At 35.4% G+C, this 18,012-nt stretch overlaps 1 protein-coding gene across 4 annotated transcripts in view; it reads right to left on the bottom strand.

Moving 5' to 3' along the window:
• The window catches only part of LOC138694468 (uncharacterized), a 175,800-nt gene that overhangs the window by 30,544 nt on the left and 127,244 nt on the right, over positions 1-18,012 (bottom strand). For 3 of the 4 annotated variants that reach the window (XM_069818210.1, XM_069818212.1, XM_069818211.1), the window contains exons 11-13: positions 11,884-11,994; positions 7,605-7,758; positions 197-332 (exon numbers count right to left, since the gene is read on the bottom strand). In XM_069818210.1, the coding sequence (XP_069674311.1) occupies positions 197-332; positions 7,605-7,758; positions 11,884-11,994 (401 nt within the window). The remainder of the gene's footprint in view (positions 1-196; positions 333-7,604; positions 7,759-11,883; positions 11,995-18,012) is intronic. The other variant, XM_069818213.1, reaches the window with a different exon arrangement.

Genomic DNA, 18,012 nt, shown 5'->3' with positions numbered 1-18,012 from the left:
TTTATATTTGTTGTTATATTATGGTTGTTGGTAAGTTCTATTTTTTTTAAAGAAAAAAAAAATAGATTGCAAGAAAAGGGAGGATATTTGTGTGTGTATAGATATAAGAGATGGAAATGCTTATTTGACAGTCATATCCTTGATAGACCCCAGCTTTTTTTTTCTCTCATACAGAGGAGGGACCCCAGAGGCTCACCTGAACTTTATGCGATGCATGTAAATATGATCCAACCAAGCTTCACAGAGCAACCTCAAGATCATTGCGCCCACACTTTGTTGCACTGGTATTGGCAGTGGGGAGACTGCAATAAGAACAGGACGCAACACGCGATCTGCAATAACACAGCACAAGTGTCAATAGTAGATTTCATTGTGTTTCTATCATAGACATTTGAATTTAGAAACATACGGTTTTTATGTTCTCTCTCTGTCTGTAAATAATCATCACCACCACTGCCACCACCATGCCATGCCACCGCTGCCGCTGCCACCACCACCATCTTTTAAACCACCTTTTAAACGACCAAATAGTCAACCCCAAAAACCCAGTATTTAATTTATTTAAATTATATTTAAAAAATCAGAATAAATCAGTCCCACTTACTACAATATGTCTCCCACCCCCTTATTACTTCCAGTTCCACCAGATGTTCATTAAACCAAGAACCAATGTGAGCACCGAACGACTTTCAGTTGTAGCCAAGCTAGCGTAGAACACACAACATGTCCAGCCATTGCATGTAAGTTACTAGCTCAATTTATGCATTTGACCATCAATACATTTATATACGTAACAGCAATATTTCATGTTTACAGTGTAAAAGGCTAAGCTGAAAATCGGACGGTGACAACTATAATTTGTAACATTTCAACAACGGCAAACCAAAGGAAAACAATAGCCAGGTATCACTGTAACTTATATTTACGTACCATGTTTCATATTGGTAAAGTTCTTCATTATGTGATAGTGAACATACAAGAACCTTGGTGTAACAACGATGCATAAGACAGGTCAATAATGATTTTAACATTTTAACATTGTACATTATGTGTAATTTAATAATATTTTAATAACTGAATAACTGAATTTGACAGAATAACGTCAATCTAACCACAGTGTTCTACAAGATATGGACAATATAGTAGAAGACCAATTAGTTAATAGGTTTTATTGTTAGTAATAATGAGTGTTTTTAATTATCTATATAAAATTGTTTCTCATGTTATGTTCAAATAATCAAGGGTAGACATTACATGTCTCACTCACACAGTCCATGTGCATCTATTTGAATATGTAATTAGGCAAACTTGCATACATTTGAAAATGGCACATCAGTGCCGAAAACGTTCATGTTATAATTAATTTATATAAAACTAGATAAGCATAGACGGCTCATCTCAAAAAAATTAATATATTATTACTACTTGCTTATCGGAAAAATCATACAAAATGAAATTAATCATACAAAATGAAATTAGACTAGGTTGACTAATGGAATTGTCCGAAAAACTCATATGTGCGGCTTCCTTATATTTCCTCTGTGTCAGAGAACGCTCAGTTTGTAGGATTGAAGTATTTTCCCCACTTTATTTTGTGTTCGGATTCAAAGCTGTGTTGTACTATTCTTGATTTATCTATTAAGCACTGTATATTCCGTTTGGTTTAGTGCCAACATACTGCTGATGACTTCGGGTTTTTCTTAATTAGAATCTCCACTGAAGCCAGGAATCAATCGATCAGTCATACAGAATAGCTGTACGTAACGATCCCAACAGTAGGTTTTTTCCTTTCTCTCCTTCCTTCCACCTGAAGACGAAGGGAGAACCACCCTTCGAAACGTTGTGTCTTAATTTTTTGATTGTGACAACCAGCAATGGAAAAAGTCCAAACCCCTCACCTAAACATTAATGATCCACCATTGCTTTCCAACCCCTCATTTAGATTACTCTAATTTAATTTAAAATTTAATTTTAGAAATAAGACTTTTTTACACTATTTTATTTGCCGACGATCAGGTCATTTTCAGTAATTCAGCAAATAATCTACAATAATTAGCTGTTTATAAACTCAATGAGATAACAAATAAATACAATATAAAAATTTCAGACTAATGTGATGGCATTTAAATGGAAAAATGAGATAAGATATAAAATAAATTATAAAGCAGATTAATAATTTTACGTATCTAGGATTTAATGTGTCTTATTGTCAGAAAGAAGATGTAAACACAAAATTAAACAGATTTCATAGAATCTGTGAAACAATTTGTAGAACATAAAAAAAAAAACAAATGAAAATTACACAGTTAACATTTTATAAAATGATGGCAGTACAAATTTTAACTTATGTATGTGAGAATTGGACACTAAACCTCTAGAATAAAAATAAAATTGAAATAGCAGAGATAAAGTTCCTATGTTTAGTAGCAGGACTAACACTTCTAGATAAAAAAAGAAATGAAATGAAGATATTAGAAAACATCTCGAAATATATTTTAGTCTTGAGGAAAGAATAGATAAACTACAGGATAACTGATACCAGCATATCTAAAGGTTGGAATCTAACAGAATACCATCCATCTTATTAGATTACAGACCTAGATATTGGACGTGCCCTAACCAGATGGACAGATAAATTCTCTTAATATGGAAGCAGATCAAAAGGCCTAAATCCATGAGAGAAGAAGAAGCAATATTTTAATATACTGTACATTAATGTACTAATTAAATTTAGAGATATATTTTATTTTAGTTTAGTTTTCTGTATTAACGTAGAATGTTTAAGTGCACGGGCGTATTTTGCGGACTACCGGGGCTACCGGCGGTAGCCCAAGGAAATTACAAAAGAAAAAGTTTATAATATAACATAATGTAATAATTTTGTATTATTAGTTTTACCATAGTAATTAAAATTAAAGTAATTGTTAGATTTATATGCGCTCTCTGCTCTCGAAAAGAAACAAGTAGTCAAGGCGGCATCGCTGGAGAAACCGCTTGCTACGTGAGGTAGCCTGTGACCATACCGCGCACGCTGTCCTGTAGCACAACTGCCCGTCCCCCCTGCTCCCTACTGTTTCTATCGTGCAGTGCAGGTGGGTGAGTTGCCGCTCTCGTGATCGGCTTCTACGAAGGCGCGAAGCAGCAATACGCTTAGTACGCTAGCAATTGAATGTGATTGTCTTCTTGCAGTGCATTATTTTAAATCTGTGATTTGTTCGAGTGTCTAAGAGTTATATTAATTGTGAATTATTAAGTTTTTAATTTCCCAATTAAGTGATATTGTGAAAAATATGGCAGAACAAGTTTCTGGGGAGGTTTGTGTTGAAAATGACTGTGTAATAGAAGGTTTATTAAAAGTGCCTTTTAACCGTCGTACATAACAACGAGAAAGTTGAAATTGTGAAAATGGAAAGACCAACTCCTGAGTTAAATTTGTTCATGGACGTAAAAGAAAAACAGCGAGAGTACACACGCCATTTCACTTCAACATCATATGGTAAGTGGAATTGGTTGTGTGGTACTTCTAAACTGTCTAAATTATTTTGCTGGGCATGTTTGTTATTTAGCCGCGAAACTAATGTGTGGTCAAAAGAGGGGTTTTCTAATATGAACTCCCTTCGAAAAGCAGTCCTAGAATACGACAAATCAAAAGCTCATATTTATAGTAGCATGAACTTTGCAAACTTTGGGAAGACAAGAATTGATTTACAGCTAGATAAGCAAAAAGCTCTACACATCAACCAACACAATGCTCTTGTGAAAAAGAAATCGGGAGATTTTACTGCATCTTATTAATGCAGTCTGCTTTCTAGGAAAACAAGAATTGGCTTTTCGGGGTCATAACGAGAGTGTGGAATCAGACAATATAGGAAATTATATTGAATATTTAAGTTCCTTAAGTGAATTTGACCATTTACTGGCCAATCATCTTGAGAGTTCAACAGTATTTCGTGGTACTTCTCTCGCAATTCAGAATGACTTAATATTTGCTATAAGTGGGGTTATGATAAAGAACATAAAAACCTTTTGTGGCCATTGTTGTTGATGAAACAAGTTACTGCTCTAATCAGAGTCAATTGTCCACTGTTTTAAGATACGTCGACAGTACTGCCAATGTTCAAGAACGGTTTATAGGATTCACAAATGTCAGTTCGGACAAAACTGCTGCTGCTTTGTTTCAGCATGTGGAAGGTGTTATAGCAGAATACAATGTCGGCAATAAGTTAATTGCACAGACATACGATGATGCTTCAGTTATGGCGGGAAATATTAATGGCTTAAAAACAAAAGTTCAAGGAAAGTATCCTCAAGCACTATTTGTCCATTGTTACAGCCATGTTCTCAATTTAGTTTTGCAACAAACTACTTCATCCATTCCAGAATGCCGCATTTTTTCAAAACACTGTCGGGTTTAGCTGCATTTTTCTCATCATCTCCTAAAAGATCAGAAAACTCAAGGAATTTAAGAACAAGAAACTCCCAAAAGTAGCACCAACTAGATTGAATTTTACATCTCGGCTTGTAAATACAGTAAAGGAATACAGAGAAAAACGGACTGCTTTCTTTAAAAATATCATTTGTAATGACTCTGAAGAAAACTGGGATGATGCTGTAAATGTGCAGGCTCAAGGATATTTAAATTTTTTCACACAGTTTCAGAATATATTTCTTCTTGAAGTCTATGCTAGAGTGTTCGCACATACAGATGTGCTCTACAATATTCTTCAGACAAAAAGTCTAGACATAGCATACTACTTGCAAGAGGTATCAAAGTTAAAAAAAAAAAATACTATATCAGAGTTCAGACGTAGTGGGTTTCCGTCCATATGGAGTAATATGGAAAATGAAAATTCTTCAGCCAATACAATGGAACCACCATTAAAGCGAAGAAAAGGAGATGATGAATTGAAATACAGGCAGCTGTACTGCAGCATACTAGATCGTATGCACATGGAAATTACTGACAGATTTTCTGATTATGGAAAGCTTCAGTTCACACATCTTCTAGATTCTCAAAAATTTTCTGCTTATAGAGAAAACTTCCCGAATTAGGCACTAAACAAATTATTTCAGTCCTATAACAGTCACTTTGATCAAGTACGTTTGAAAAATGAATTAAGTGTAATATATTCAGCAGAAGTCTTTGATTTTTCGAACAAACCTATCCATGAAATATTATCTGCCATATATGAAAACCAGCTGAACCAAGTTATTCCTGAAGTCCTTAAATTGGCAACATTAATTGTGACAATACCAGCTACATCAGCATCAGTAGAAAGAACATTTTCTGCGTTGAAGAGAATAAAATCCTACTGTAGATCAACTCATACACAAGAACATTTATCCGCCTTGGCACTAATATCCATTGAAAAATCATTTCTACAGAAACTTTGCAAGTGGCCCAACTGTAATTTCAATGACGAAGTCATCAACGTATTTTCGTCCCAATCAAGACGTCTGGAATTCACATAAATATGTAAGGAATTTTATTATAGGTATTTTAGAATATATTTTGTGTAATAATAGGGTCAGTGGTAGCCCAAACCCTTTAACCAGTATACGCCACTGTTTAAGTGGGTACCAATTCGGGAAGAATGTTCATTACCATTTCTGTAATACTCTGCATACATCTTGCTTCTCAGCAGCAGTGGGCTGATGCAATCCGCAACTTATTATTGGAAAAATAAATTAAATTTGAGCAGGCACGTTCCACGCAATTATAAGGAGTCGCTTGTCATCTTTCGTAATTCAAAAATTGTTTTTCTCTTCCAAGATACAGTACCTAAAATACGTAAAACTTAATTTATATAATTCAATTTAGGTACATACTTCTAGCTTTCTATATTTTAATTCCAACACTGCTGTCCCCTTCTAAGGTACCGGTACCTATGTATATTGAAATTAAATTTGCGAAATTATACAGAGTGAAAAAAAAATTAAAGCGACAAATTCTGGAAGGTTGGTTTTTCTAATGCCATATTTTCCCCATGCAACATTTATTCGCCCACATCAAGCGTGGTTCTATGTGAATGTGTGAGCATGCATAGATTAACGACTGTCTCATTGGCCTATCTCCTACCTAAGTGGTTAAATGTAGACCATTACTACAATTTATTGGCGACAGCATTGCCAGAACTGTTGGATGAAGTGTCACTTGCTACAGGATAAAGCAAGTGGTTCCAGCACAATGGGGTGCCGGCACATTTTACTCATCGTGTGTATGAGTACTTTAATCAACAATTTCCAGAAAAGTGAATTGGCAGAGGTGGTCCTGTGCCACAGCCTCCCCATCTTCTGATTTGAACCCTCTCGACATTTTTTAATGTGAGAAGAGATGCGTGATCTTATTCATAAATCAGAAGATCTGGTGGCCCAGACAATTGCAACAAAAGGGGAAATTCACGACAATCCTGCTGTTGTTCACTGCGTTAGATAGTTCATGACCCACCAGTATAAGCTTGTGTACAGGTAAATGGAGGCATTTTTGAACCTCGAGTGAAGTGATTATGGTGTGAAAGTGTTTTGTAAGACTCTCAAGGCATTGAAGGATGGTAATGGTTTGTGTTACATTAAGATCTGTTGTCCTCGCAAAACAATGCCTCACAAGAAAATATGACATTAGAAAAACTATTTGTTTTGGTGTCTCCTGTGCAATTTCCCAGTGTGTGTCGGTTTATTTATTTTTTTTAATCCTTTATTTAGCTACGTAAGTTTAGTTTTCCATATCTTAATTCTAACACTACTGCCCTCTTCTGATATGCCTCTTGGTGCCTGGAAAGAGTATTTTAGAACCTGTTTTACTATTTTAAAATCTACTTCAGGTACTTAAATGTGCTTTTTTTTTAGTTTTAGTGTTTAAATATCCTAGGTCTACTCATGAATATGAATAAAATCATTTGAGTAACTTTGACACTATGAGTGTGGATAAATGAGCTGATAGAGTTATGAAAACCACTTATTCGTATTTGTGTGTCATGTCGGAAGTTGTTCTGGACAAATAGTGATTATTATTATTATTATTATTATTATTATTATTATTATTATTATTATTACTATTATTACTTGCTAATAATGTTATTTTTATATACATCATATTTTATAGTTATAAAATTAACATTATGTGACTACTAACAACATCATAGGAATTAAACTTTTTAAACTTTACACAGTATCATGATGCAAACAGTAGCACATACTGCTGGCTGACATTTGTTGCCACAGTACAGTGGGGAAACATCTGAAACAGGCTGGAAGCTATTTGCCACTTACAAAATGAGAGTTATTTAAAGAGAAAAAAATCATAATGTTTCTTTATCTCTCTGTCTCTCTTTTTTTCCCCCAGCAACCTGCGTCACACATGTTCAAATTTACCCCAAATCAAAACATTATATAAACACGAAATAACAAAATATAAGAATACATGAATAATAATTCATCTATCCATATAGAAATAACAATAAAGGAGAAGCAATGTTTCCACCACATCCATGGATGCTACGATTTTGAATTGTATGCTTTAATATTGTCTTCAGTTAATACTCGTAACATCCAATATTTCCGAGCTGTAATGACCACAGTTCCTTGACTGGACTAATAAGACTCACCAAGATAGTCCCGAACATATGAGCTGGCAAGTTTAGGAGTTGCACTTGATGAACGTCTCCAGTAGCGTGGCTCGGGGAAGCACATGTGCAGGTTTGCAAGTCCGATAGTGCGACACACAGTCGCCATGCCTTGGATGCATTCCTCTGGCAACAACTGCAGCAACACAAGCCTGCAGCTCAGGAACACATCAACCTCTTGAGCTCCACCCGCCCCACTCCTGTATTTTATCACTTTACAGCAATGAAATATGAGTTTCATTTTAATATAATCTGAGCTCATGTAAGTCTCATGTAAGTAAATACAATTTACTGAGACCTTTAAGAGGAGGAGGACGAGAAGGAGGAGAAGGAGAAGGAGAAGGAGAAGGAGAAGGAGAAGGAGAAGGAGGAGAAAAAGAAAGATAAAAGCAAAAAAATATACATTATACATAATAAATAAAACAAAATAAAGAAGAGTTAAAAAGTGACATATACTTTCTCATTATGTACACAGCAAAAGAGCTTGGACCCAAACCATTTAAAGAGCCTTTTTCATATTTCAGTATCAACTGAGTTTGATACACCACTTGAATAAGAAAATCATGTGATTATATCACGTTGTTGACATGTAACACATCAATTGACACAACCAGAAAGCTCTAATAGATACTAGAGAGTTGACAATGAATTAAAAAAATACATGCAATTGACAATATAAAACATTCAAAAGAGACTGTTTTAGTTACACAACATGCCTCCTCTGGTTCTGATAAGTGCCTGTAGTATTGTAGTATGAGACTTGGCATATTCTCGATCAGGTCGAAGTGTTGCTGATTTAGATGATCCCATTCCTGGATCACCGCTCTTTTGAGGACTTAGACAGATGGTTGACGATGGCAAATGGCTTTCTTTAGCCTGTCCCAAACATGTTCTATGGGATTCATATTCAGTGAGAAAGAAGGTCATTGCATATAATTTATTCCAAAAGCCTGAATTCACTCATTCATGTAGTTGTCATTTTGAAAAATGAAATGTTTCCGACAGGGGCTGTCAATATTCTGAGTCTGGAAAATCTCTCTCCAGTATTTGATTGCAGTCATATTGCCTATTGTAGTCACTAGGGATGTCCGTAAGTCATGCATTATACCTCTCCCGAACATGATACTTCCACCTCCATTTCTCTAGTATTCTATGGGATGTCAGGCACAGGCTGCATCACTGAGCACTTTTCAAGTTCGAACTCTTTCTGGATCAGGTCTTAGACAAACCCTTGTCTCATTTGTGAATAGCACAGAACCCCAACTGTCTTGGTCCCATCCCTGATGCTTTTGTCCATCTAAACATGCTGTGTGATGATGTCGGTTAAGTGGAGGTATAAGTCATGAGCGCCTTGCATGCATGTTCATCCTGTGAAAACGATTTGTAATGGTCTGAAAGTTTATGTGCTTCCTAGTGGTTCAGTATTTTATACGTTTTACAACACCAACACCATCATGTTTTAAATGATATTACCACTTATAATTTACTTTCTTTAACTATTATTCAAAAGCAATAACTAAATAAAATCATTTAACATGCATCCAAATAAGAAGGTGCCTTTCTTTTCTCTATATTATATTCTGAAGGACTTCTCTGTAGTGTCAAAATAAGACATCTGACTTCATTCATAAGTAGTACAGTACATTTCAATTAGGTACAGTACATTATACAGTATGTATAGTCGCGATGCTGTTATTTCCAGCATGACTCCGCCTCTTTGCTTACGTCTTAGGAAGTGTAGGCTCTATAAAGTCTAGGTAGGTAGTATCGTTCCCGAGCTACCATACGAGGAATCTATTTGCCACACCGTTAAACATTATCATGTCGTAGCTCCTATGATAAATCAAACGCACTGTAATTCAGCAAATAATTGAGCGGCAAATAACGTCTTCGTGTGCTTTCTGCAAACGCCAATGAAAGAACCAAAATGGTGGGCGATTATATTAGGTATTTATGGAGCCTTAAGAAATGAATAACGTCTTCATAAGCGAATCACAAGACGCACACGTTTAAATGTAGCCGACCTGCAACGCGATTGGCTGCCTGAAATTAGAGCGACGGGACTATAGTATAATCATTTAAAATATTATTTTTCCATTGTATTTACAAAAACAGGCATTTAAAGAGATAAAATTGAAGAGTGTGATTCCAAAACACGTTCAGTCCATTTTTATGAAAGGACTGGGGTAATTCTTTTATCCACTGGTCTACGGACTGAGTGAGTTTTCAAGTGTCATACACAAACTTTTAGACAAGGATTGACATTGTTTTGGAAGAAAACGAGCTTAAAATATAATGATAGAGGTATCAAACATAATCATATATACATATGTATAAATCTTAAAATGGCCAAATGGACTGAGCGAGTTTTGGGATCACACTCTTCAATTCTTAGAATATCGGTATATTAGTGGTACCATATTCCATTTTATTTTAAAACTCAGCTTCAGTGGTTGATCCATACGTAATAAATTTAATGTGTTTACAAGGAATGATAAATTCTTGGACAATCAGTTGTTCTGCCTTGTCCTTCACTATAACTGCGATGTTGTAATGCTACATTGGGATTTGAAAACTTGGACCGAAACCGCAATGAAAAGTAAAAACAATTCTGTATAGTCTGTAACAATAAATTTATTTATTTCTCTTGGCCAAACACTTTGTCGTCGAATGATCCTTCTCACTTGTCTATTTATTATATATATGAGTTCTGCCAAATGGCAAGTCTTTCACTGTAAACCCAGCATTCTCCAATCTTTCCTATTTTCTGCCTTCCTCTTAGTCTCCGCAAATGATCCATATAAGGTAGGCCTATCTTAATGTTGTCTATCATCTGATATCTTCTTCTGCTCCTAACTCTTCTCCCATTCACCATAAAAAATCACTTAGAAAAATTGAGACAATTCTTGAGGTTCAACATCATTTTATGTTTTTGAGTACAAATAAAAAGCTATTCCACTTTTTTAATTACCGGTACTGCATATTCAGGAGTATCATTTCTTTAATTAGCTAGTATTCTGAAGCTAAAAATGTGTTGTGAATTCCATAGTTGCTTCGTACAGTTTTTTTTTCTTTTTTTCTACAAAATTACATTTTCTTACGCATTTATTACAAAAATTGTTACAAATCACGTCACTCTTGTAAACTGTTCAAGACGGTACATTAGGATGCATAATTAAACTGTAAGGAATCAAGTTCCTAAAGACGTATGATTTGTAATAATTTTTGTGATAAGTGCGTAAGAATGATGTAAATCTTAGTTGAAAATTAAAAACAAAATCTGTAGAAACCAATTAACAACACATTTTTAGCTTCAGAACACTAGCCAATTTAAGAAATGACACTTCTGAATAGTTCATTCTCTATTTGTAATATTTTTTTACCCTTAAAACTAAAGAAAAAAGGTATTTACTAATAATTTCAAATTACTGTAACTCTGAAAATATTGAGATTAGGACACATGTTTATATGACTTTTTTGCTCAAAATGTCTTTGGAAATAAGCTCCGTAATGGACAGTAAATCCTCGTGAATCGCCCTGTATTATAAATAATAAAACTTTAAATAAAGTGTATGTCCATATGTAAAAATAATGCTGAAACAGAAAATCCGTCATTTCCGAATATTAGTCTTAGATATTAAATACAAAATCTGACCAGTAATTTAGAGAAGTCACTGCAAACGATAGACCAATATCATTTTTCGGTGTCAGAGGTACGTACTGAAAATGTGTATTTCCACGAAAATCTCGAAATTGATTTTATATAAACTCTCAATGATTTATCTAATGAGAAAGTAAAAAATAAATTATGTTGAGGAAGAAGAAAGTAAAGTAAAAATGAAGATGAAGAATGAAAAGGGAAAAAAGAAAGTAAGAAAAAGAAAAGAGGGGAAGGAAACAAGAAGAAGGGAAGGGAGAGGAAATGGAGATAAGAGGAGTATAAAAAATACGGAGAGAAGGAGGAAGAGGAGGAGGAGGAGGAGGATGAGAAGAACAAAAAGAATAAGAAAAGACAAGAAGGTGGAGGGGAAGAATACGATGCATTCTGAAAGGAAATGTTCCTTATTATTTCTTGAAGCAGGAGATATTCCTCCAGTCTAAAAAAAAAATCCTCAAGAAAGCCAATTGAACTGAATATTCCAGAATACAAACCCTACATGCATTCTGGACTGTCTGTTCACACTATTATTTATGTGATTTATGTGGGAATTGACATTGAAAAGATATGAAATTTATAATAGCTGTCAGCTATTTATCTCACCTTCAATTTGAGAATGTTTTCACGGACCTCAGATGTAAGTTTCGCACGCATCTTGGCACAAACCATCACATGCTCACTATGAATCTCGGAGAAGTCTGTGTGATCTGTAAGCTGAGCATGTATTATGACTTCAATCAAATGTAGATAAATTATTAACATACAGTTATTGTAAGTATATATTTCAAGAACATCTTAACATAAATCGTCAGTAGCTGAAAAACAATATGTAGTGCCTCAGACTTTCCGAAAAGATGGCACACAAAATATGGTAACAGGATTGTTTGGTCATGAATAGAGGATAATTCTACTCGAAAAATGATTTCTTGTTAATTTTAAAGTAGGAAAATAATACACTTCTTAAAATGATATATAACAGTATTAAACTTTCAGTATTTCAATATCACAATATGCTGTGTAGTATATGAATGATGATGATTTCTTGTTTATTTTAAAGTAGGAAAATAATACACTTTTTAAAGCGATATATAACAGTATTAAACTTTCAGTATTTCAATATCATAATATGCTGTGTAGTACAGTGTTGTATGAATTGTGTTATACAAGGTGGGCCAGTCATACGGAAAGATTTGATGAGATTATACTGTTCATATGGAGAGGATGAGAATGAATATGACCGTCTCTTTTCTACCTACTTACTTTACAATTTATGACTCCTTAGGCGATGAGGTCACTATCTCCGCATTCCTTAGTAACCAAGTTGTTTGTCTCTACCATCTCAGTGGATTTGTGAGTAGATAAAACTTTCGATATTGGTCTGAGGTAAACCCTCGTTTATTTCATGAGAAACCTCTCCATGCCCAAAAGGTAACAGTATGGTGCTCGGTTTCATCAACTGGAATAATCGGCCCATTCTTTTTTCAGAATGAGGCCGGAAATGCAGTGATTGTTAATTCAGTGCGAATGTTGAAATGATACAGAACTTTTTTACACCACAATTCGCCCATTTTCCACTGTTTCAACAGGACGGAGTAACAAACCACACTGCAAGAATTTCGATGGATGTTGTGAATGCTTTGTTCCCGGACCGCGTCATTTCTTGGAAAGGGAATATTGCTTGGCCGCCTAGGTCACCTGATTTAACGGTATGTGACTTCTTCTTATGGAGACACCTCAAAATGAAGGTGTTTGGGGGCAATCTATCCAGAACAATTCCAACCCTAAAACAATGTATATGAGAAGAGGTCATTGCGATACCTGTCAATATGCTGAGAGGGGTTATGCAACAGTTCGTGGCCAGACTCGAAGAATGTTTCAATGGAGGTCACTTGGCTGACGCAATTTAAAAAAAAAATTTTTTTCTTATTCTAATGTTTATTCATGTACTTGTCATTTTTACTCATTAAATTGATATAATAATTTTTCATTCTTTTTTTTTTTTTTTTTTGCACCTTGAAATCTTTCCGTTTGACTGGTCCACCTTGTATTATACAGAGAGTTTCTATGCTGCCAGAGAGTGTGTTGTATGAGTTGTGTTATATTATACAGAGAGTTCCTATGCTTACCAGTCCAGTTAGTAATGTTCTGTCATGCAGTGGTCCAAAATGCAAATTTAGCGGGACAAACTAATAACTTTTCAGCTACCTAACAGATTTTTATGAAATTTTATACAGTAGTTACAGGTAGCATATATGTTTTGTATACCAGCTCTCGTTACGTTGATATAAGGGGAACTACCCCTTATATGGGGGCGTAAATAGACTAAATTAGTAACTTTTCTCCTATCTCAATGATTTTTATGAAATTTTACACAGCGGTTACAAGTAGCATATATGTTTTGTATACGAGCTCTGATTACGTTAGTATAAGGGGAACTACCCCTTATAGGGGGCGAAATTATACAAAATTAGTAACTTTTCTCATATCTGACAGATTTTTATGGAATTTTACACAGTAGTTACGGGTAGCATATATCTTTTGTATACAAGCTCTCATTACGTTGGCATAAGGGGAACTACCCCTTATATGGGGGCGCAATTAGACAAAATTAGTAACTTTTCTCCTATCTAACAGTCTTTTATAAAATTTTACACAATAGTTACAGGTAGCATATATGTTTTATATACAAGCTCTGATTATGTTGGCATAAGGGGAACTACCCCTTATAGGGGGCGCAATTAGACAAAATTAGTAACTTTTCTCCTATCTAACATGTTTTTATGAAATTTTACACAGTAGTTACAGGTAGCATACAGTATATGTTTTGTATACAAACTCTCATTACGTTGGTCTAAGTGGAACTACCCCTTATAGGGGGCCGCAATTAGACAAAATTAGTAACTTTTCTCTTATCTAACATATATTTATGAAATTATACACAGTAGTTACAGGTAGCATATATGTTTTATATACAAGCTCTGATTACGTTGGTATAAGGGGAACTACCCCTTATAGGGGACCGCAATTAGACAAAATTAGTACTGTAACTTTTCTCTTATCTAACATATATTTATGAAATTATACACAGTAGTTACAGGTAGCATATATGTTTTGTATATAAACTCTCATTACGTTGGTATAAGAGTAACTGCCTCTTAAAAGGGAATGCATTTAGTCAAAATTAGTAACTTTTCTTCTGTTTAACAGATTTTCATGAAACTTTATGCAGTAGTTACAGGTAGTACCTTGTTTTGTATACAAGCTCTACAAGCTCTAATTCTCTGGATTGTTTTTGTTTCGACCTCATACTTGTTGTAATGGAAAAGCTTTCTTGGGCAGCCACGACTTTTTCCAGGGGTAAGTTTTCTCTAAATTTTCATTACTATCACGATGAGAACCTAATTTGATAAGTACTGGGTGTTCATTTCAAAGTGTGTCATGACGTCACTGTTGCTGGGTCACCGATTTGAAGCGAGTTTCAGCTTATATGTTAGAGAAGTTGCCTATTATTTAAAGCGTTCTTCAATCTGAACTTGAGAACGTGTACGGTATAACTTGAACATCGTAGCAACAGATGGCGGTCTGTACGGTCTGTGTGCTACCATAACCTCTTTCGAACTGTGTTTTGTGCTGGCAAGTCGTACGCAGGGTATTTGTTATCATCAGTTGCGTACGGTAACATTCCACAACACAAATCAAATGCTCCGTGTCCATGTTGACCGTTGAAGTTAATGTCAACAAATACGTAAGTAATCGTCTTAACCCTCTCCCCATATCCCGACAGCACGTATTTCCAAACAGTTCACATTCCTGCCACTACCGGCATTACCGTATGTATCGGTACGTACTCTTCAGAATGAACGCCGTACTTGCTAGGCAACTTCTCTGCCTCTTAGGTTATACACCTCTGCGGAAGTGTAGGAAGATTGAATTCTCTAGGCTCATCAGCTAGCCACATGACGGCATACAGCGAGCCATGACACATTTTGAACTGAACACCCAGTAGTTCACTATGACAATGTTCATTTCGTTAAAAAGAAAACTCATATTCTTTATCCTCTTGCTCTCCAACGATAAATTATCTTATGGGAAAAATGTAACATTTTAGGTAGGCTACTATTACACCTTTTGGGCACTCGGGAAGTTTAATTGATACATAATTAACAAGCTGCCACCTTGAATCCCCTGAATTGTACTTCGGAAGCAAATTCGGTTCACAGATATTTAAACAACTGTGGTCAAGAAAAATTGCACTGCTGCACCTGGAAAGAATAGTGCGCATAATTTATTACTTCCGCAAATCTGCGCACCTTAAGATTTCATTTAAAATAGAGTTAAATACTCGAGGAAATGAAGAAAAATCATTTTGGGACGGAACAAAGGGTGTTTTTTTTTTCTCTGCCTTAGCCAACTCTGCACTCTATGGTTACATTTATATTTTGTCTCATGTCCATTCATGCTAATTTGACATGCTATAATAACATTAAATGTAACAAAAACAAACAGTGTTACATACCTAAAGAACTACTTGACATGTTGATACCAAATATGAATGGAATCGACCACTTACAACAGAGTTACAGCACAAAGAAAACGGCAGACTGGCGGCACTTGCTGAGTAAGAATGCTGGGTGCCGAAATGTAGCATGTTACAGCCTTCTTATCTCGCTCTGCAGCCACCTACACTGATTAAGATTATCAATTCAGTGTTACTCAGTTATATAGGAAAAATAATTTAAGGTTTTATTTCATTTTTTACATGTCATTTTTCTACTTTTGTCCTCCTAAATATGGATTTTGTGTCGGCTCAATGATGGTATATGTAAAGATTAATTTTTGGTCCTACAGAATAATAACCAACAATTAATGACGGTAGTTTGGAGCACCTGTCCCGAGGAAACTAAGGTGTAAAGGGTAGAGTGGAACTAGTCTGCATAGAGAAGCGTGCACGGACTTATCCGTATGCCGACATATGACCACTCATCGCCCCCCCAACAGATTTTGATAAGCAAAGGTTAGAATGGGGCCTGTCTGCCTGGGAACTCTCTGTATTCTATGTTTAATGCTATAACATATACTCGTATAATACTATGGGATGATTGGGCTATGTTAAACATATTGATTTCTAATACTGCATCATATATACGTTTCCTATGATGTCACAACCTCTGATTCAGATTCTGGCTGATATGTACCAATACGGAATAAAAAAATGGGCCAAATCTTGGTAGCAGTCCCCCTCTATGTAGGCAACTAGCGAGTAGTATACAGTACATTTAGGCGCTCGTGTTGACTGCACATGCGCAATAAATTGTATCTTAAAACTTAGTAAAATTAGGTGGCCCAAATTTTGTTTGTTTGTTTATATTATTATAATTTGCAGTACATCTCACTTGACGATATATTGTGTCAGAGGAAGAACAATTGTTTGTATACATCTGAAGTCTGATTAGTGTAATGATATGTTACAAGTCAGTGAAGTATGCAATGGATGGGAAAGGAACTTGCCACCCTACCCCACTATCTCCTGGCTTAGTTTCCTCATGAGTGATGCCTTATTGGCGTCACTTTTGAGGTTCCAAACTGTCTTCGGGCAGTTGATTAAACAACATACACACATCAAAATTGTCTAAGGAATAGATGATTTTATTAATAAAATTCTTTCCAAACCAAAATAAGTAATCCATTTTGAATCTTGTGTGCACTGCTTTTAACACTTGGTTATAAGTAATTGATTAACTAGCGGACTTACTCGTATTAATTATGTATGCTACAAAGAACACATTAAAGCAATAACCAGAGGACACAATACATCTACATACGCCGATCACATAACCAATGCTAACCATACATACAATAACATAAATGCAGACATGGAAATCCTACACATACAACCCAAGAACCAAAAACTCAACACACTAGAACAATACGAAATATACAAACACACTAAAACACACCCCGATCAAATTCTCAACACACAGATCAATTTCAGTACACACACACACACACACACTATTTGACTCCACTTTTCAACAATCAAACGCACCCACATAAAAGGCAGAGAAGTTCGAGATGACGCCGGGATCTAGTAGGCTCTGAGGATAGTGTGATGAAACACCGAAACAGCTGTAAGGCGCACAAACTTACATAATTAACACGAGTAAGTCCGCTAGTTAATCAATTACAAAATAAGTACTAAGCATTGGGCACACATAAGTGAGTTATTCATTTATCTATGCACCAGACACCATAGCAACCAGTGTTTTATTTTATTTACATTATTACATTGGAATTTCTCATTTTAGTGCGTCAGCAGGTAGGGTGATTAGTTGATTTGTAACGGAGAATTCGGGTAATTTCAACAGTGTAAAATATTAAAAAATAGTAGAAATGAATGCTCAACGTCGTCATTTAAGCCGCGATGACATGTTTAAGTGCAATTGGTATAACTGAAAACGGTGGAACACAAGCTGACACAGTGAGGGCTCTGAATACTGGAAGAGGCGTAATATCCAGAATGTGGAGTCGATATTGTGAATTTGGTAGTCCAGTATAACAACATCCAGGTAAACCGAGAGTTACAATTGCCGCACAAGACAGATTTCTGTGCCAGAAAGAATTTCAACTGCAAGCATGTTAAGAAGTGCTTTGCAGAATGTTGGGAATGTGGTTGTATCAACCCAGAACATTAGGAACAGATTACACGAGAAAGGTCTTAATGCCCGTCACCCA

This window comes from Periplaneta americana, chromosome 2 (genome assembly GCF_040183065.1).
Source record: "Periplaneta americana isolate PAMFEO1 chromosome 2, P.americana_PAMFEO1_priV1, whole genome shotgun sequence".
NCBI lineage: Eukaryota > Metazoa > Arthropoda > Insecta > Blattodea > Blattidae > Periplaneta > Periplaneta americana.
This window is presented reverse-complemented; position numbering and strand designations above follow the sequence as displayed.